General features: G+C 34.1%; 1 protein-coding gene across 1 annotated transcript; it reads right to left on the reverse strand.

Moving 5' to 3' along the window:
* Positions 1 to 946: 946 nt before the first annotated feature.
* LOC128546044 (uncharacterized) lies at positions 947 to 21,294 on the reverse strand. Its single transcript, XM_053539452.1, has 3 exons — positions 20,730 to 21,294; positions 6,761 to 6,881; positions 947 to 4,272 (listed from the first exon to the last, which is right to left on the reverse strand). Exons 2-3 carry the CDS (start codon positions 6,767 to 6,769, stop codon positions 3,676 to 3,678), a joined length of 606 nt encoding a protein of 201 aa, XP_053395427.1. The 5' UTR covers positions 6,770 to 6,881; positions 20,730 to 21,294; the 3' UTR covers positions 947 to 3,675.
* Between the last annotated feature and the right edge of the window lie 1,506 nt (positions 21,295 to 22,800).

The following is a 22,800-nucleotide window of genomic DNA, read 5'->3' on the forward strand; positions in this document are numbered from 1 at the left end:
TAAGTGGTAGTAAGTTCAAAATCTACGTACAGCGACAATGGGTTCAAAATCCAGGAACAGTGACAATAAGTTCAATATCTGCGTACAGCAACAGCAAGTTCAAAATCTGCGTACTACGACAATGAGTTCAACATCCACGCACAGCTGCACTGAGTTCAACATCTACGTACAACAACAAGGAGTTCATCATCCACAATAACAGAAACATCTAACTACATCGACAATAGGTTTAACGTCTTCAAATAGCTTTCTAAATAAATACATAATTATAATGATCTTTCTTTTAGATGAGAATTGTTGCGTTTTATTCCTAAATGATTCGAGGATTTGGAACACCTTCCATCTGTAAAAGAAGTAACAAACAATAGGATATATGTTTTAATGACAAGACAATTGTCTCCTCTTCAGAAACTGATCCATTTCAGTGAGTTATAAGTTGAAAAATATCTGTTTTAATGTTATCAAAAGCATGTCTGCTTAGCTCAACAGGGAGAGCGCAGATACATGAATCGCGTTGTCGCGAGTTCGATATCCGGGCGAATTGATAAAAGACATTTTGTCTGAAATCATTCATCCTCCACCTCTGATACTTGTGGAGAAGTTGACAGTTCCTAGCAGAGAACAGGTCAATACTGGTGCAAAATACAGGTACGTTGCTAAAGTCATCGCCGTTATATAAAGTTATATAAACTTAAACACTGTTGAAAAATGGCGCTGAAACGAAAATAAAGAATTGTTTCCAAAATCATGTCATTTGATTGGGAACTTTTGGCATGATGATGGCCTAAATATAGCATTCCTTCAAACCTGGCTTATTGAAATGAATCATTTGATTGAGGTCTCATTTAAATAACTTACTTGATTGAGGTCTCTCTTTAAAACAACTCATTTGATTAGTTTAAACATATTTATTCCCAAAATAGAGTACATATATTTATACGTATGACATGCTGTAGTGAAGACAAAACAGGAAAGGATAAGAATGAAAGACGAGTCTTATAGAATTCTTCTCCTTTGCGGACAAAATATAACTGTATGGGCATATCGAGCTTTAATCTGTCATGGGGCTAGGAATATACTCATTTGATTGAGGTTTCTTTGAAATATCTCATTCAACTGAGATTTCTGTGAAATACATTATTCGGCTGAGGTCCCTTTGAAAACAAGAGGATGCGTTTGCAAAACGCAAAATCTGGGTGTATACCCAAAGGTGTTGTTTTTCTAGGTTTTGAGTTTAATGGTAAAGATCTTATGAAGGTCAAAGTCACCTATATATAGGTCAGCTTATAGGTTTTGCCTCAAGGAACCTTTCCTTTCGCTGAATTGAAAATAGTATACTATCGAATAAGGTTCTTTCAATCTAATGCTTCCCTATTACCTCCTGAATCTAAGTTTTAATTCAAAATTTAGGGAAAGATTTTTCAAACTTTCATGCAAAATATATTTTAGTTCCTACAGTTAACACATGAAGAAATGTCATACTTTGGCGTTTATATTGCATAACTGCTTTAATTATTGGAATTGAAAAATACAAAATCGATCAGTTATCACGTTAAGAAATTAGAAATAGTGTTAATATCATGAAAGTCAATATATAAACTTTAAAAATATTGAGAATTTTTTACAGTCAATTTAATCCTCTACCTTGTATTAGATCGAACGATTACATTCTTTGTAAAATTTCAAGGCTCTATATATACAATTACACAAATGTATTATATTTCTCTAAATCTTCCTACTACAGCAACGCAATTGAGTACTAACGTTTATCGTTCCGGAGATTTAATTTGTTTCGGAATTAATTGTTATTTTTGTGTTTATCCGGGTATAAACCACATTGTGACTTCCAGCAAATCCATTAGTCGCGCTAACGCTTTTTGAATGATTCCCAATGCGGTTTATACCCTTATAAACGCACAAAAATAGCATTCAATTATTATATTTACATTTCGAAGGTAACTTGCTACGTACAGTTGTTGTTTGTTTTTCACGAGTATCAGAAAATCAAAACAAATGTCAGGATATCGATCTTTTCAACATTTTATTTAATAGAGCAGCCAAAAGACATGCCCACGTACAACTGTTATTCGCCTTACGGTAAAAATTGTTCTTAAATTTTATTCAAAGAATAGTTAAAACCAGTGAAAAATCATACAGTCATGTCGTCAGAAAAAAAAAGAGTTAAATTATAATCTAATGTTCTTTTTGAAATTTGGACTTCTAATTTTGAAAGTATATTTCGAACGACGCAATTTCGGTAATTCTTTATGAATGACGTCATGCAGTCTGGCGGAAAAGGTGTTTTAGATATTACTACGTCAATATTGATTTTACGAAAATAAACGCCTTTTTCTTTTCATATAGAATGTATAGAAAATGTAAACATATATATCTTCACACACACGAGCGTATTTGTTTCCTTAAAGTCAATCTATAAACTCGAACAATGGACGGCAAATTACTATCAATTAATGTTCTCAGTCTGTATTAGATCCTAAGACATTGAGTCTTAGTCTATGCTGGGTGTGCAAAGTAAGTACAGCAAACGCAGTCTGTTGGAAATTTTCTGTTTTGTCTAGTCGTACTTGTACCAGTTAAGTTCTTGCTGATCTAACTAATTATTTATATAACAATGGTGACAGGTGTAAGGAGCCTGTCGTCTCGTATCTTTCTGCATGTATCTTGTTTTTTCTTGCATTGGTTACTAGTACACTAACCAGTCTGAAATTTGGAAATTCCCGGCAACTGTTCACCTCAAAAACTCGTTTTATTTTTCATTATTATACTGGTATGTTTGAAAGCTATTTTGAAAATCGAAACACTATGACTTTCTAAAACAAGACAATTTGCTCCAGACTTAAAAATGGAACGTTAAATAGATTAAATTTTAGCTCGTGAACATATTCTCACGAATTTTCTCCCTCCCTCAAGAAACTTTCGCTGATGCAAATTTCAAAATATGACAAATCTCTTTTTCTAGATAGCCTTTAGATATTGTTGTCTATTTATATCTATATTGAAAGTTGGCTTCACCTTTAAGTATAGGTGCTGATGGGAATGTGGCTATCCCATCTGCATTTTGTCCCTTTATTTGAATTAATTTGAATTAAAATATTCAACTGTTACAGTAAATAAATTATACCGTAGTGGTATGACCTTCACATTGACAATATAAAAAATATTTCACATCGAACAGATTTCTGCATTTGTCGAATTTGGAGACAAAATTCCCCCACCCCCTAATATAAAACTTATAAGCAGATTCGCTGATCGCATTCCAAATCGAAAGAAAGCTTTCTAAATACTGAGTCAGTCAGTAATATAAACTAAAAATGAACATAATATAATATTATATACCCACATATTCTTGTATGTTTGTGAAAAATCATAAATCTTGAGAAAAAAATGAATCAAGATATAGTGTACCAGCTAAAAAGTACGAGCGAAGTTACCTATGTAACAATTAGCGGACATACAAAACATTTGTTTTCACAGATAACTTTTCACAAAATCTATTTATTTTTATTTACAATGTATACAAAATAATCTGTCACGCCATATAATAAATATATATCTATGAATACCTTACAGTTTTACCAGAAACTTGTCACAGAATCGACTGTTAGCAATCGATTGAGCCCTTTTCAGCTTTTATTTCAGAGTGTCTTTCAGAAATCAGAGAACTGTATTTTCATTAATCACTTGAATCTGGATATAAGATTTCCCGTCAGCACGTACGAGTTTAGGTGTTAGCAGTTTTGATGGTGATATCTTTGGCGTAGCTGGGGACTCCAGTTTCGGCGTCTCTGCACTAAAAACAGAGTCATCACAGTCACTTGTGCTTGTTTTCGACAATAACAGGTCACGTGATTCATCATCGGCCTCTGTTGGCAGGCGGCTATACAATGCAATATTGTCTTTTTTATTCTCATGAAAAACTGTTTCCTCGATTTTCTGGTTCGGGAAAGGTCCAGATTTGGATGCAAGATCCGTCATTTTTTCCAACAATTTCTCACGTCTGTTTTTCTTTCTGAGTATAGCCATTTCTTTCAGATATGATCTAAGTTGTCCGTCCTGCTTGTTCCTTCTAATATGTGACGCAATCATCATGACGATAGACAGACCGTAAATGAGAACGACTGCCACAACATAATAAAGAGCACCAATGTTATCGTAGTCTGCTTCACGCGTGTCCACTATTGCCACGTAGGTTTCATTGTCGGTTGCCTGGATACGGAAACGCATGTTCCGGGCCGCGTCCATCATACGATACTGCAATAAAAACAAAGGTACTCCGATCATTCAAGACCAACATCGAATGATGTTACCCACTGAGAGTTTTATTATTTCAGATTTTAGTTATATATAATGCTTTGTTTCTTCACAAAAGATTTGGAACCCAGATGGCTTGTTGTTAAAACTCTATTCAAATTCTCAATTGAGTTTTGTGTTACAGGAAAATATATTTACGTCTGCAAGATTTAAAATGTCAGACGACATTGCTTTGTTTAGGCGGTAGCTGATATAAATCCAATAAAAAGCTAAGATCTGACCTTTTGAAACAATATTGTTGAAACATGTGGATATTAGCAAGAATGAAATTACCAAATATGGGCATTTGGCAAATATTCTATAAGAAATCAAGTGTGCAATAAAACATATATAAAACAATAACAAACACAGGAGATGGTTTTTAATGCCTGCTTTTAGTAAAGTGCAGTTAAAATTCGATATAAAAACTTTCCTTTGATTTTGTCAGTATGAAAGTTTCAGAGCTTACTTTGATCAAACGCTTTGGTTTTATGTCACATTTTTAAATGCTTTGGGTGGGTGTATCTTAAAATCAGCATGTAAATGTTTGTGTTTGTGGTGAATAAAAAGGGCGTATTTAATGGTGGATTTTTGAGTTGGGAAAATTATTCAAAATAAAGTTGCATAGCTTTTCATATGGAGTTACCGTTTTCGAAATGCATTTTCTGTTCATGCAGTGTTTCCTTAAATGCATGTACTGAAAATGTGATTAAAAACGGCTCATTTTATTGTTCAGCATGTGCTTTGACCCACATTTATTTGCTAGAACGAGTAGCATACATAGCTTTGCAGGAAAGTTCCTGTAAAGCCATCTGTACTCTTTATCCTCTTCAAACGGAGGAATGGGGGATTAAAATCCTAATTAACATGATGATACAGGGGCTTCTTAATTGTTTCTAGATGTACAATACTGTTTTAGAGAAAAACACATTAAGAAAGGACCAGCAGTTATAACACTTTTTGTGGAAGGCTAGTGTGTCATGCTAACTGCGAAATGCTAACTGCCAAATGCTTATACCAAATGCCAAATATTTATACCAAATGCCAAATACTTATACTAAGTACCAAATACTTATACCAAATGCCAAATATTTATGCTAAATGCCAAATACTTACGCTTAATGACAAACATCTGATAATAAATTATGACCAGCAAATAGTATATGGTATAGTCTTAGTGCTAAATGCTGTATGTCAAATATGTAATTCTTATCTCTAAAACGTTTAGAAAACCAGTTTTTGATAAAGCCAAAGTTCAGCTACGAATGCTAATGACAATCATTAACTGATATATTCAGCTCTATCCAATAAGCATTTTGCAATAAGCATTTGACCCTATTTTGTTTCGCATTTTTTGCAATTCAGAATTTGCATTTATCATTTGAAAATTACCATTTGATACTCGATATCTGACATTATGCATTTAACAGTTAGCATTTAGCCTTAAGTAAATAGCAATTTGCATTCAATCAGTTTTAATTAAATATGTCTACTCAATTGTCTAATTCAACAACGTCTGAATTGTTCAATGTGAAAAGAAAAGGATCACCAAAAGCAAAGGCATGTTGATTATCATTCTGCACTAGAAAAATCATGTCAAAAGTTGATTACAATGCCAAATGTATTTTAATAATAGGACAAGGTTGATATACTTGTAAATGTACTGAGAAAAGTAAATACAAAATCCACTCTAAAGCATTACATGCATTTGTTTTGTTTCCAACATGGACCTAATAAGATTTACTATTCCAGAAAATTGTATTTTGAACATTTTTTTCTGAAGTTTAAAAATTGAGAAAAACATGAAAAACATACAAACAACAATTGTTTCATTTATCCAGCTATAAACGGCTATACAGTATACGGTAAACGGAATATCTTTATTATTTTTGTAAATGCAACAAACACTACCAATTTGAAAATAGAATTTAGAAATAATATGTCAAAGTATATGTAAATTGAAATACGATATAAATATCTAAATGCATTTAGTTAAGACTGTTAAAAGTATGGTAAAATATTCATTCCAAGGTAAAACATAAACATTTTTGTCTATGCCACGCAATTTGATTTTGATCGCTAAAATACTGATATTTTTCATTTGGACTCATGACAAAAATAGTTGTATAATTCCGCAGTAATTTTATCTTAAATTGTCTTTAATATACATAACTTTTAACTTTTTTGCAAATAGGGTCATTAAGTCTATGATTAAAGACGTTTAATAAAACTCTGAAATGAAATCTTATATGACTTCTGTGTTTGCATATTTCTTTTAAAGCTTTCTTCCGTGTTGTCAGTAGAGCGATCAACCACTCATTTTTAGTTATTTTGTTCTCTAGAAATTCACTGACCTAATGTCATTTTTTGTCACATTATTTAATTACTTCTCATATATCACAATTTAGACAGACACAGATATACACAGAAAAGAGTACGTATTTATTACCTTCGACATGATGCTGTTTAGTGTTTAAGGCACTGCTTCTTTTAAAAGTAAGCACTCTTCTTTCCAAACGTATTTCATCTCACTATTTTAGTATTTCTTTTCTTCCTTCCAGCACTTGTGCCTGAAAAATTTCCAATATTACAACGTTAGAAAATCTGTTATACTCACATTATTGGAATAACTTGCAGAACATTTTTCTTATGTAAACATATATTATACCATAGTATTACTTTTCACTTTCTAACACATCGTTTCGTCAACAGATTATATGACAATCTGGAGACATGCATCAAGCAATTCAAATGATTTCAATCTAACACCATCACACATATTTCTCTTGTGTCTTGTTGTAACATTGACTGCCACACTTGTAGCCAAATCGTGAAATTATATCTGCGCAATATTGGACGCCTTTTAGGTGTTGAATATTGGTATAAAACACATATTTATGACTAAATTTGAGCCAATAGTGTTGTCTTCAATAAATCTTTGCAAATATATAACAGTTATTTTAGAAATATGTCATTTACAAACCCCAATATTATTCAAACATTGTTTATTTACTCCATAAAACGCATAAAATCTAAAATGGTACCTGTTATGAAACTGTACAATAAATAAGATCAAATATTCCCTGAACATTTAATATGTCCATTAAATATGAAATATCAATACGATGTGCTGACGGCAAAGCAGATTTTATCTATGCTTGCGAGTGCCTTTGTCGTTTCTATCCACCAATTGTGGTTAGCATCATATCAGTATCACAAACAGTTAGTATTTTTAGAATGGTAGATGTCTTTATACTGTCATCAGGGACGTCATTATTTCCCACAATGACTCTGTCCCTTTTACATATATTTATCTGAAAAAATACGTAGTTTTGAATTCAGGTCAAGAGGGTTTTTTTTTGTTTATTTGTTTGGTTCTAAAGAATGGTATATCTAAACTAATCAATTCTTTTTTATTATTATTAAGTTGGCTGCAGGGCACATTAATTTTGTGACACTAGAATTTATGAGAAATAGAACAAATCATGAAAGATATGAGTTATATATGAATAAAAGCACTTAAATATTGCCGTGCCGCAAGAGAACTGTTGTCATAGTGATATGTGTAAGAAAAGAAAAACGTCATTTCCGTATGTGTGCTTAAACTGAATTCTTTGTATGAATCGCTTGATATTTCCTAGTTCTAAATAAAAGTAAATAGACTATCAAGCAGTTCAAAATGTTGTTCTAAAATGAAATGAAATATTTCATCTGTAGCAGATTTACATTTCATTTTAATAGACAAGTTGACAAATTGATATACAATATTATGCGCAAATGTAATAGTGATACATAAATCATGTTTGCATCATCAGTTTATTCTGCCACAGCATGCGTACATTTGTACATCTAATTCATATAGATAATAACTTAAATGACAGCTACGAAGCTTGGAAATCTGCTAATGACATCGTATCGATTTTGATGTAAAGACACATTTGCATTAAAAGGAACATATCTAGCATAAAATTTATGCCTAAATATAATTGTATAAAACAATGTTGCATACGAGAGAAACAAATTTCGATCTTATACAAATCCGACAGATTGCAAAACTCTTTGTGAAGAAGACACTTTACGCTATCATCATCGTCATTCCGCAGATCTCCTGACACCTTTCGCCCACTAAGTCTTGTGTTTACGCTAACATAAATCACATTTAACAAGCATGATTTATTTAAATCACGAAGTCCCTTTTAATGCTCTAGACAGTTCTAGATTGTATTTATTCGCAATTGAAAATGTTGGCGAGATACAATAATACGACGCAACCGTTTCTTGCATACATAAACACTAGTAGACGTTGTATACGGTATCTCATATAATGAAAACAAGTTGTTTATGTCTGCATGTAATGTGTGACTGGCACAGAAGATTTCAGTTTAAATATTTATTGAATAAATTGAATTTCGCGAGTCCTATTTCGAAGTGATCATGAAAACCAAGGAACGTTCTCCCTGACTACACGCGGACGCCGTAAAAACAGCGCCCCGTTATCATTAAGCAGCGTAACTTTCACTGTTCATACGAAATGAACGTCATAATTTTTAATGGAAAAGAGTAGGGCGAGTGTAAATATAATCTGTTGGATAGAATGAAGTGAAATATGATTTGATGATAGATGGCAATATATGGAAGATCTGAGCGAGGGCATAGCACATAAAGAATTGTCTCTCTAAGATTAGTTTTGAATTCACTTCATGCGGAGAGAACCTTTTCTATAATCAAAAGAAGCTAAATATTTTGTCAATAAATGGTAATGACTGGATGGAAAATAGTCGTTTTTACTTCCTGAAATATGGACTTCACACCCGTTCACTATAAAAAAAAACGCAGTGAGTAATATGGCTGTCTCTCGGACTGCTCTTGTTTCATCGGTAATGCTAGCTGGAGATAGTTAGATTACCTCATAAATGATAGATGCATACTGTTTCTTTTTTGCGATAATAAGAAAATTAAGATTTACTATGATATTTCTTCCATGTATTGCCTTCGTAGTTTGTTTGTTCTTTAATATTTTATAGGAAGCAATAGTATGTAGTCATTATACAATAGGGTTGTTATGATAGGAGCTTGATGTGGGTTGCTGTAATCAGCTCGAGTGCATTTTGTCAGGTCAGATAGTGCAGAATACAAAGTCTCAGATCTAGCTACTGTTATAATGACTCTTTTATGATATACTCCATCTTTTTGTTCAGGAAATAGATTTTAGTTTTGCGTGCTGTGTTGGCAAATAAAACACGCTCTTTCGTTCAGTGCGTCGTTTTTAATCTTGACGAAAAACTAAAATTTATTTCCATTCTAACTTGTTCAACTTCCTTTTTTATGAGGAATAGCCAAAAGTATGTAATTTTGCGAAACGTGCTTTTAAAGTGTTAGAATTGTCGTTTTGTTATCGATCGAACGAAAACTTCAATGTTTTAACAGTTTGTGAGTGTTGAAATAGAACTGAGTGTAGTTTTCGTGGGCGCTATTTACAGGACTGTGTCAAGTCATGCATATTACATGAAAATAGTTTGGCAACATGCAATACAAAAGGTACAATAAGGATTTTTGTCTGTCTGATCGTATTTACTTGTTGTTGGGAACAATCCGTACTTTTTGACAGAAATATATAGGTATATCATAAAAGCCGTTATTGAATATTCTGGTAAAGTTATAGACTATATGAAAATGACTATATGAAGTTTTAATGTAACTGACACTATTAATAAAGACATCCCAATTTTGTCATTAAAACACTACAATAATGAAATCACGTCGGCATTTTATTTGCATCATATTGGCGCTAAAAAATTACTGTATCTTCTAGTCCTTTGGTACTTATAAAAAAGAATTTCAGAATCGAAATGATATATCAGAACAGAGCTGCATTTAATTCATATGTTCCGAACTGATCAGTAGGTGCAAAGAATAATTCACTAGACATTTCCGCACTCTGAATTATTCCACAGAACGTGTAATCTCTTTATCGGGTTTTAATATTATTGACGTCGACCAACTACTTGGAGCTTTGCATGCGCCGAAAATTGGTGCTTCTTGTTTATAGACCTTTTAACAGGAAGCTACTTCCTTGGCAACGAGAAACAATTTTCGCGCATGCGCATTCTTCGTAGGGCAAAAAGACATGACTGCACAATATAAATAACGTTAGAGTTATATTGTATTTTAATCTATTCGATCAATATTGAGTTTGTTTTATAGTAAATATCCACCGTAAGACAAAAGAAAATATATGTAGATCTTTGCAAACCCATAGATTTAACTAATGCGCATTGTCATTGATGATTTTAGATTAATGGACTATTCATTCGGCACTTATGATCTCGACAAATTTAGGTTCAGTAAAATGAAAAAAAAAACAACAAAGGATAATTTCCATGAATTAATAAAGTAATAACAAAGATTTTGTTTTATTTCCTAACGTGATCTCACATAACTTACAACGTGTCGCAGTTAGCATACTTGATACTGGAAATGTAGTTAAAAGTCGAAGTTGAAAATAAAATGTTCAATGCCTTCGGTTTTATATCCAATTATACTCCAATGGGGATCAATTCATTCAGTATTCAAAAATAACAATAATCATTTAAAAAAAAAAAGATATTTTTTTTATTTCTGTTGTTTCTTCGAATTTTAAATTTTTTATTTGACATTATCAAAGTGGTCGAATGGTCAGTGCAGCGGTAAGATTTGATAGAGAGGGGGTCGGGTAGCGGGGAGGGGTGTTCTACACTTACATTCTTTATCTGTTCTATCCTTTGCAGAATTCAAGTTTATCATAATCATTCTAAATCACGGATAATGACTTCTGTGCGCGATACATTTTCGATATGAAAGTGATCCAGCATGTAAACATAAATAATAACAATAATAATAAAATAGAGATTTATGTCAGGCATTAACTTTCAGTTTGTAGTTATAGTCCTTGATTTGATTCATCACATAATATTATCTTACGAATTTAAATATTTTGTAACTACACTTTCATCTTTTTAAAAGGAAATGTCCATTAAAAATCCAAATACATAGCATAACATATATTCTTATAGATTTTATGATATTAGATATCACGTGAAATGTTTATTTTTTTCACAAAACCACTCCACCACGTGATATATTAATCTGAGTGCGTTGTTTTGATGGCATTGATGACCGAAAGCATTAATGTATATCACATCAAAGCCATCTTATTTGCTTCAGTAACTTTTATGATCCGCCCTAATTAGGGGACACTCTCAAAATTAAGTTACGGTCTTGATTACCCAGGTGACCTATGTTTTATCATGTCATTTGCATAATATTACGCAATGATTTCCAGAATATCACTTAAAATAGCAACCTCAGTGACATGGAGTCGCGACATGTCATTCAAGGCGGAGAAAAATGTATTTAACAACTTTTTGAAGTTGTGGTAAAAATAGATATTATGAAAAAATATGAATTTTTAAATGTAAGGAACAAGTTTTATATTTGTATGATGTGTGGAAAAAAACTGGAAATGTTGGTTCCTTTCTGAGGAAAATAAGAAGTTTTCAGGTAAGATATGTTTAATTAACACATATGTCTTTGATCAAAGTGTACTGTATGATAAATTACTCGCATGAAATTATCGTTATAATGACAAAACAATTCGTAATATGATGATAATTTTATGTGAGTTTTCTTATGATTGAGAGTTCTTTTGCCACACGTAAAGAGCGCATGCGCGTGAAAATCAAAACATCCGTTGGTTAGCATAGCAACCAATAACAAATAATAAAATCATCTATATGTAACACATACTTAAATCAAAACGATATATAGTAGAACCTTGTTTTACTTTCTATATATGCGACAATGGGGTTATACGGCTGAGGAATAATTTCACGAGAGCGCTTTATAGCATTTCTTGAATATAACACAATTAATTGATTATTTGCTCTCGCTCTTGAATTTTAAAATTCTATTGTAAAATATGGCACAATATTCTTCTAGATCGCGTGGTAGTTTCATATCTTAATTAACAGTATATAGGCTTTTATATTCCTTGTCTTGTTATGAATGACAAAATACATAACATATAATAAGCTTAAAAGAAGTGTTGAATGCTCAAATGATACAACTGTAACTCCGTTGTTGTTGTTGTTGTTGTTGTTGATTTTTGAAAAATGAGCATGTTTATTGTTTTAATTTCATTGAATTATTTGTAGCTAACCATCCATGTAGAACATGTTGCAGACAACACACCATAACCTTGAAATCACTGTATCAATTTTATCACAAAGTTCAGTCATATTTCTCTAATATCTATAACATTTACTAATAAAATATGTTTTAAAAAGCCGTGTTCAACTTTTTACTTAAAGACTTCATTTAATTCATGTTTGTATTTGCTTTAACGAAAATCGTCTGTATGAAAAGTACCGGTATTCCTTTTAAGGAGTTACAAGAATAATCAACAAAGACGAAATGGTACCTTCTTATTTATTTTCCACATTTAAAGTTAACCCGGCAAATTTCAACACTTTTGCCACGAATCGCCTTAATTTTCATGCTATAAAATATAGTCTCAGATCTTGTAAAGCGTAAGAATAGAAAAGAGCTCAGCATTGAAAAGACGAGATTCCTAATTACTATTGACAAACTTGTTTTACCGATGTCGGTCGATTAAATACGTCTCTCAAATAATCAACAAGTAAAAGGACATATTGTCACTCTCTGACAGTGACCATCCGTATAATCACGACGACAAGTAAAACAACATATTGTCGCTCTCTGACAGTGACCGTCAGTATAATCACGGCAAGTAAAAGAACATATTGCCGCTCTCTGACAGTGACCGTCAGTATAATCACGACAAGTAAAAGAACATATTGTCGCTCTCTGACAGTGACCGTCCGTAAAACAACGACAAGTAAAAGAACATATTGTCGCTCTCTGACAGTGACCGACCGTAAAATAACGACAAGTAAAAGAACATATTGTCGCTCTCTGACAGTGACCGTCAGTAAAATAACGAGAAGTAAAAGAACATATTGTCGCTCTCTCACAGTGACCGTCCGTAAAATCACGACAAGTAAAAGAACACATTGTCGCTCTCTGACAGTGACCGTCCGTATAATCACGACAAGTAAAAAAACACATTGTCGCTCTCTGACATTGACCGTCCGTATAATCACGACAAGTTAAAGAGCACATTGTCGCTCTCTGACATTGACCGTCCGTATAATCACTACAAGTAAAAGAACATATTGTCGCTCTCTGACAGTGACCTCCGTAAAATCACGACAAGTAAAAGAACACATTGTCGCTCTCTGACAGTGACCGCCCGTATAATCACGACAAGTAAAAGAACACATTGTCGCTCTCTGACAGTGACCATCCGTATAATCACGACAAGTAAAAGAACACATTGTCGCTCTCTGACAGTGACCATCCGTAAAATCACGACAAGTAAAAGAACACATTGTCGCTTTCTGACAGTGACCATCCGTATAATCACGACAAGTAAAAGAACATATTGTCGCTCTCTGACAGTGACCATCCGTATAATCACGACAAGTAAAAAAATATATTTTCGCTCTCTGGCAGTGACCATCCGTATAATCACGACAAGTAAAAGAACATATTATCTCTCTCTGTCAGTGACCATCCGTATAATTACGACAAGTAAAAGAACATACTGTCGTTCTCTGACAGTGACCAGCCGTATAATCACGACAAGGAAAAAGAACATATTATCGCTCTCTGACAGTGACCATCCGTATAATTACGACAAGTAAAAGAACATATTGTCGCCCTCTGAGAGTGACCATCCGTATAACTACGACAAGTAAAAGAACATATTGTCGCTCACTGTCAATGACCTTCCGTATAATTACGACAAGAATAAAAAACACATACATCACTAGATTTTGGTTATTTTACTTAGCGGAAATTTTACTATATTTGCTTCCTTTGGGCATTATTGTTATTGTTCTTTAGAATTGAAATTGTTTTCTCTAAAAATGTTGATTTATATGGAATTAAAAACTATTTCAATCCTATTTAGCCGAAACATTGCATTTCAGTAGTGAATTTTTCGTATTACACGTTGCTTAAAGCCTCTTGTGATTGGGCAATGAATAGCCGTCTTCCATAACAAAGCAATAATTTTAATATAAGGTATAACAGGGTTTGTGTTATTTGATGTAGTGAAAGTTGAGATAGTTTTAGAAAGCATTTGTTTTGTGATGAATGCATATCAGAGCAGTATAGATAGATAGATAGATAGATAGATAGATAGATTTATTTCGGTAAAAGTGTACATAAAACAAAGCATTATCAATAAGATGCATGTGCTAAAACAAGTAACAAAAACACAATGACATACAAATTGAGCCATGTAGTGCACACCAATACCAGGGATAACACAACAAAGGGGAAGTAACTTCCTCTTATTTCCATAGTTGTCCCTGTATCAAAGTTAAGATTGTATAAAAGAGGACTATCTGATGTAGTGAAAGCTGAGATAGTACTGCAAGGCAATTCTTATTTGGAGTTGTTGAAGTTGAGTGTGAATATCATAGCAATATTATAGGAAGTAGTGAAAGCTGAGCACTAGCTGATGTAGTGAAAACTAAACTGAGATAGGGTTACAGGACAATGATTATTTGGTGTTGTGAAAGATGGGTGTGTCACAGCTGTGTCTATGATGTCTGACTTTGTTTGTTGTTTGTGATTGTGTCTGAGTTGTGTGACACTGTCTGATGTGTGACTCTGTTGTTGATGTATGGCTTTGTCTGAGAGTTGTTGCCCTAACAGAGGTATGACTGTGCCTGTGATGTGTTGCTATGCATGTGTTGTGTAGCTGTGTCTGTATTTTTTTTTGTGTATATGGCCCTTACTGTGTGGCTATGTCCGAGATGTGTGGCCCTCACTGAGGTGTGCGAGTCTGTCCAATATGTTTGGCTGTGCTTGATATGTGTGTCTGTGTCTGAGATGTATGACATTGCCCGTGACGTATGTCTGTCTCTGAGATGTGTTGATGTGCCTGTGATGATTTGCTCTGTCTGTGATGTCTGACTGTGTCTGAGATCTGTGTCTGTGTCTGCGAGTGATTGTATCTGGAGTGAGTGACTGTGCCTTTAATATGTTCCTTTGCCAGTGATGTGCGGCCTTGTCTGAGATGTGGCTGAGATTTGTGACTCTGTCTGACATGTTTCTCGATGTCTGTAGTTTGTGGTTGTGTCTGTGATTAATGGTTGTGTGTGTGATCAGTGGCAGTGTCTGTGATTAGTTACTGTGTCTGTGATTAGTGGGTTGTGTCTGTGTCTTGTGTCTGTGTCTGTCATTAGTGGCTGTGTCTGTCATTTGTGGTTGTGTCTGTGATTAGTGACTGTGTCTGTGATTATTGGCTGTGTTTGTGATTTGTGGTTATTTCTGTAATTTGTGGTGGTGTCTGTGATTTGTGGTTATGGCTGTGCTTAGTGGTTGAGTCTGTGATTGTTGCTGTGTCTTTCATTCGTGGCTGTTTCTGCCATTAGTACCTGTGTCTGTAATTTTTGGCTATGTCTGTGATTAGTGACTGTATCTGTGATTAGTGGCTGTGTATGTGATTCATGGTTATGTGTTTGATTTATGGCTGTGTCTGTAATGTTTGTCTGTGTCTGTGGTTAGTTGTTTTGTCTATTATTTGTGGCTGTGGTTGTAATTAATGACTGTGTCTGTGATAAGTAGGTGTGTCTGTGATGTGTGGCTGTGTCTGTGATTAGTGGCTGTGTCTGTGATTAGTGACTATGTCTTTGATTTCTGTCTGTACATGTGTCTGTGATCTGTGTCTGTGTCTGCGAGTGATTGTATCTGGAGTGAGTGACTGTGCCTTTGATATGTTCCTTTGCCAGTGATGTGCGGCCTTGTCTGAGATGTGGCTGAGATTTGTGACTCTGTTTGACATGTTTCTCGATGTCTGTAATTTGTGGTTGTGTCTGTGATTAATGGTTGTGTGTGTGATCAGTGGCAGTGTCTGTGATTAGTTACTCTGTCTGTGATTAGTGGGTTGTGTCTGTGTCTTGTGTCTGTGTCTGTCATTAGTGGCTGTGTCTGTCATTTGTGGTTGTGTCTGTGATTAGTGGCTGTGTCTGTGATAAGTGGCTGTGTTTGTAATTTGTGGTTATGTCTGTAATTTGTGGTGGTGTCTATGATTTGTGGTTATGGCTGTGATTAGTGGCTGTGTCTGTGATTAGTGACTATGTCTTTGATTTCTGGCTGTACATGTGTCTGTGATTTGTGGCTGTTTCTGTGATTAGTGGCTATGTCTGTGATTAGTGGCTGTGTCTGTGATGAGTGGTTGTGTCTGTGATAAATAGTTGTGTCTGTGATGTGTGGCTCTGTCTGTGATTAGTGGCTGTGTCTATGATGTTTGTCCTTCTCTGTGATGTGTGACTCGTATAGCGTTTGATGTGCTCCAGTCTTCCTGAGATTTAAATTTTACTCTATGTTGGTTCTCGGAACCTGTTAAAATCATACCATGAATATTGCTACAATAGGCCATGGAATAAAAGACTGGTTTAGTTAAAAAATATCTCTTCTTTGAAACCCTATCATATCATCACACTGATGAAGTAAAGAAATAATTCAAGCTGTTGTAATTAGGACGGATGATGTCATCAGAACAGCCAACATAACCTCGAGTAACTACAACTCTAATGTCGATTTATCAATCAGGACATATTGTAATTCACAACTGATCTTATCTTTATTTTTGTTAGGGGAACAATATCACTCATTGATTGTGTTGTCTCACGACAGTGTAAATAGAAACTCTGGCCGAAACAGTTTGCAGTGGAGAAAGCACTTGATCAACAGACTGAGTAGTCTGCCTATCTACACGTATAAAAAGAGCATGATATATATAGCTTTACGGTTAATACCAATGGTTACTTTTAAACGCACGCGCGCGCGAGAGAGAGAGAGAGAGAGAGAGAGCGAGAAAGAGAAAGAGAAAAGAGAGAGAGAGAGAGAGAGAGAGAGAGAGAGAGAGAGAGAGAGAGGGGAGAGATACTAAAGGAAGGCATTTACTTAAGTTTAGTTGAAGATCAGGATAATATATTATAGCAATATACTTCATTTGAAACGTAGTCTTAATATTCGTACGGATGCAGTCGTTGCAGGCTGATTATGGTCTACACTGTTCGCTATTCAGTCATTAAAATTTCAGTGAACACCCCTTTGAATAATAAGTGGTATAGCTCAAATTGAATGATGGACTGGTCCATTTAGAAATTTAGCAGGCTAAGGATTTAATACGGAAAATCAAACGACATTTGTGGAAAGATCATGCATAACATATATTGAAACGCTGTTTATCTTCTGCGACTTACCCCTCTACAGTTAATCATGTGAATGAATAATTATGTAAGTGAAGATACTGATTTTGATGTTCACTCTGATAGCAAATATGCCTTACAGATATTGAGCCGTGCCATGAGAAAACCAACATAGTGGGATTGCGACCAGCATGGATCCAGACCAGCCTGCGCATCCGCGCAGTCTGGTCAGGATCCATGCTGTTCGCTAACGGTTTCTGTAATTGCAATAGGCTTTGAAAGCGAACAGCATGGATCCTGACCAGACTGCGCAGATGCGCAGGCTGGTCTGGATCCATGCTGCTCGCAAATCCACTATGTTGGTTTTCTCATGGCACGGCTCATATACACTGTGATGCCACATTAATTTTATAGAAGGTTAAGTGATTGACATCAATGTAGATTGTCTCCACTGTAAGCGCAGTCAATTTATATAATTAAAGTGGGTTTTAATATCTCTAATGTTTTTCTGAATAAATTGAAATTGATCATTTCTTTGTTTTCTGAAGGATATTTTATGAGATCTGCTAGCAAATATACGGAAAGAGGAAATGAGTTAGTTGAACAGTAGATAATGTTGTAGTATAATTTCTCAATTATATCTGATATTGACTAATATTTCCTAGAAATGAGTTGGACATGACACGTTAGATAGCTCCATTACAATTAGAGATAGAATGAATAGTAATAAGAAATTCATATTTAACATAAGAAATAATCTTATTACGTGTCTTTTTGTTAGGAATCTTAAAGACCACTCAACTACGACTCCACGAACTTATGACACATGTTCATGTTTTTTACTGCCTAAACCGTAAGTACATAGCTTTGTCTAAATATTATTATTATTATTAATCCAGATTTATATAGCGCCCTTTTCATGATAAACACGTTCAAAGGCGCTTTACATATAGCATACGCAGCCACACAGGGCGCGAAATTCATCCTCTACTAGTACAGACACAGAGCGATCTGACCAGAGGGACAGAGTGAGATAAAGCCTCCAGAACAGACAAAAGATAATAAAGATGTACCACTAATAATAAATGTGAGTTAGCTCAAAGTTGATTATATCAAAAGTGTCTGGTCTGATAATTACAAAATGTAAGTTTTACCATCAGAGACTTTCAGAGAGATTTCTTTCAGTCTAGATGAAAGCAATACAAAGATCTCTTTTAAGTTCTAGATTTTGAATCAACTCATTTGATTTAAGCATGGCAAGACGCTGTAATCAGCGATATCTGTAATCAGCGATATTGTGTTCTTGCCCACGTAATCATGACTGAAAATTGATAGTGCCCTTGAGAATCGAATTAAGATATTTTGTTCAACAAGACAACCTTGGAATTACAAAGGGACTTGATGTCTTATTCGGATGACAAGGTTGAAGCTAGGCACATATTGCTTTTCTTTATTTCATTGGCAAGGGAAAAAAAAAACAGATAATTAGATTATGTGATTGATGGTAAATATGGGCTGTTTCTTTTATTTCAGAACACTGTCAACCGTTAATATGAAAAGTGTGATTTTTTTGAAAATATGTCCATCTATGGCATTGGCGGTTTCTTTAAAATGAAATATCTTATATGAAATCATATAATCCAAAATTCTAACACGATCCGCAGCAATTGCTATATAATCATATAGCGAAATCGCCTATACATTAATTAAGAAATAATAAATCTGTTCCTATATTTTATCAGTTAATAAAATATGGGCAGGAGTTTTGGATGCGTAATAATTAAATCACGAGTGCGCAGCACGTGTGATTTAATTATTCGCATCCAAACGACTGCCCATGTTTTATTAATTGATAAAATTATTGGAACATATTTATTATTTCGATTCTAACAACGCAAATAATTCGCATTTTACAGTACTACATTTTCAGCGTAATACGTCATTCGGGTCATATGCTGTTACAATTTACCCCTATGGTTAGAAAGTCTTGCATAGCCAATGGAACGTATATATATTTGTTTCTTTTTTATCAGAATTTTGAGAAGTATTTATAAATTAGTAATCTAACAGCTCGCAAACTAATTATGAACAGAATCATCAGAATAGGAGAGTTGACCCTGTGTTACGAGTGACGAGATTAACTTTTATATGACGTTACATCATTATGACGTCATACTTTATGTAATACATTTATGACGTCACCGCTGAATCATAATTAAGCTAATTGAATTCGCTCGTAGAGATCAGAGCGTGTTTTACGGACCTACACATAAGTCAGTATAACTTTTTATTATATTTATGTTTTTGAAATGCTATTTTCAACCGTTTGGCCCTGAAATAATTCGTATGTAATGGAACTGAAAATAAATAGTAAGATATTTTTTTTTGTTTCTATCATACATATGTTCCCTGATTTTTAGAATTGTGTAGTACAATGTTCTAATAATAGTAACTTCATTGTTTTACTTCGTGCAAGGGAAATATGTTTCATTATGTAAATCGAATCATTTTTATAGAGCATAATACAAATGACTTTGCTTTTATACTCAAAGAAGCTTTGAAATCACCATACTAATTTTGTCATTAATTTCCTAATCTGCATAAAATTCCCTTAAAAAATAACTCAAATATTTTCATCGACATTATATTTAAGAAATAATATATCTCATCCAGTGATTTATCGTTGAATAAATCATTGTTTGGAGTTCAGATGCGAAGGAATTATATCAGCAGCCCGAGTGATATAATAATACACATCTGAACGACAAACAATGATTTATTCAAGAGCAAATCACTGAATGAGATATATTATTTCGATTCTATCACGTTACCATGGATTTTTAAGTACATCCTTGACGACATATATTAAATATTTGCCCGTTTTCAATCGGTTTCTTTTCCAGCGCGCCGCTATGCCATTTGACGCCATGACGTAATAATTGCGACGTCATAACAGTGATTTGTTATATAATAATTCACTGTTTTCTGCCTTCTTTGTTTAATAGGAAAATGAATCGGATCGTGTTAGAATTGATATTTGTTACTGCATCAATCAAAATAGATCGTCTGTTTGACATGATTACTTGCAATAAGTAAACTGAATTGTTAATCAAACAAAATTGTACTTACTTTTCATCTATTTTCCACATTTAAAGTTAGCAGTGTAAAAATCAGTTCCGTATTTTCGTTTCAAAACATTTACTAGAAACCGCCTTAAATTTCATGCTATGAAATATTGTCAGTGTTTTAGTCCTGTGAGCCTGTAGAGCGCAAGAATAGAGAAGAGATCAGCAGGGAAAAGACGGTATTCCTAATGACTATTGACATCCTCGTTTTATCGATAGCGGTCGATTAACAGCATCTAGCAAATAATGAACAAGTAAAAGAATGTAAAGACGCTCTCTCACAGTGACCATCCGTGCAGTTACGGCAAGATTAAAGGAAACATAGATCACGAGTGTTTTGTTTTTCCAGACAAAGAGTTTACCGGATTTTCTAGCTTTGAGTAGGTTCTCCTTGCCTTCAGACTGATATTGTTTTCACAAAATCTAATGTTGAAAGAATGCAAATAACCTGTTCAAGAACTTGTACATGTAAACATTGAAACAATACAGACCAAATCGCCTGTAAAAGTATTTAAGTCATGATAATTATAGCTTATTGAAATATAATGTATTAATTCGCCTTGCTGCCAGAAAGTGTATAATTATATTTCGTCTGCAAAAATCCCATTTAATATAATAAAATTTGTTTTGTTGCAGTTGTCTTTTTGTTTCAACATGTTTATGCATGTTTTTAGCTCACCTGAGTCAAAGGCTCATGTTGAGCTTTTGTGATCGCTCAATGTCCGTCGTCAGTCGTCAGTCGTGTGTTCGTCAACATTTTCTAAAAAATTCTTCTTCTTGAAAACCACTTGGCAGAATTAAACAAAACTTCACAAGAATGATCTTTGGGTAGTCCCCTTTCAAAAGTGTTCAAAGAATTTATTTCCATGCAGATCTCTGGTTGCCATGGCAACAGAAAGAAAAAACTTTTAAAATCTTCTTGTCCAAAACCGCACGGCATAGAGCCTTGATATTTGGCATGTAACATTATCTAATGGTCTTCTATCGAAATTGTTCAAATTGTTTACCTGGGATAAAAAGAGGCCCCGCCCCGGGGGTCCCAATTTTTACATAGACTTATATAGGAAAAAACTTTAAAAATCTTCTCGTCTAAAACCACAAGACCTAGACCTTTGATATTTGGTATGTACCACTGCCTTGTAGTCCTTTTCCAAAATTGTTCAAGTTATTACCCTGGGATGAAAAGAGGCCCCACCCCGGGAGTCTTAAGTTTTACATAGACTTATTTAGGATTTTTTTTAATCTTCTTGTCTGAAACTGCATGTGCTAGGCCTTTGATATTTCGTATGTAGCATTGCCTTGTGGTCCTCTATGAAGATTGTTCAAATTGTGCCCTTAGGGTGAAAAGAGGCCCCGCCCCTGGGGTCCTAAGTTTTACATAGACTTATATAGAAAAAAAAATCTTTTTGTCTGAAAGTTCAAGGCCTAGGCCTTGATATTTGGTATGTAGCATTGCCTAGTGGACCTGTAACAGGATTGTTCAAATTATGCCCCTTGGGGTGAAAAGAGGCCCCGCCCTGGGGGTCACTTGTTATATGAGTTATATAGGAAAAAAATGCTTCAAAAATTATCAGATCATATTTCCTAGACTGTTTAATTATATTTACCTGATGTACCCAATTGATTACAGGTCACATTACTGTGACCTTGACCTACTGACCTACTTTCTTGTTGTTTTTTTTAGATACAGCCTTGAAATTTGGATGACATGTACAGTTTTGCATACCGATCTTAAAAACTGACTTTCAGTGACCATGAATGTGACCTAATGCCCTACTTTCTTAATATTTTAGCATCAGTTTGCCATTTGAAACATGTGGCTCATATCACTCAGGTGAACGATTCAGGGTCATCATGACCCTTTTGTTTTCATATTTGTTTTCGTTATGTGCATATCATTATAGTGTTGCGATTTTGAGAAGGCTGAGTTCCCAAATATGGTAATTCATATTAAATACAACATTGAATGTACGTACTGGCTTACAAGACACAACACATTTCATCCACACTGATATAATTACGTTTTACTTTTTTTGCATAAACATTATTAAAACGTGTTTGAATTCGTTAAATAA

The sequence above is a fragment of the Mercenaria mercenaria genome, chromosome 3, assembly GCF_021730395.1.
Source record: "Mercenaria mercenaria strain notata chromosome 3, MADL_Memer_1, whole genome shotgun sequence".
Classification (NCBI taxonomy): domain Eukaryota; kingdom Metazoa; phylum Mollusca; class Bivalvia; order Venerida; family Veneridae; genus Mercenaria; species Mercenaria mercenaria.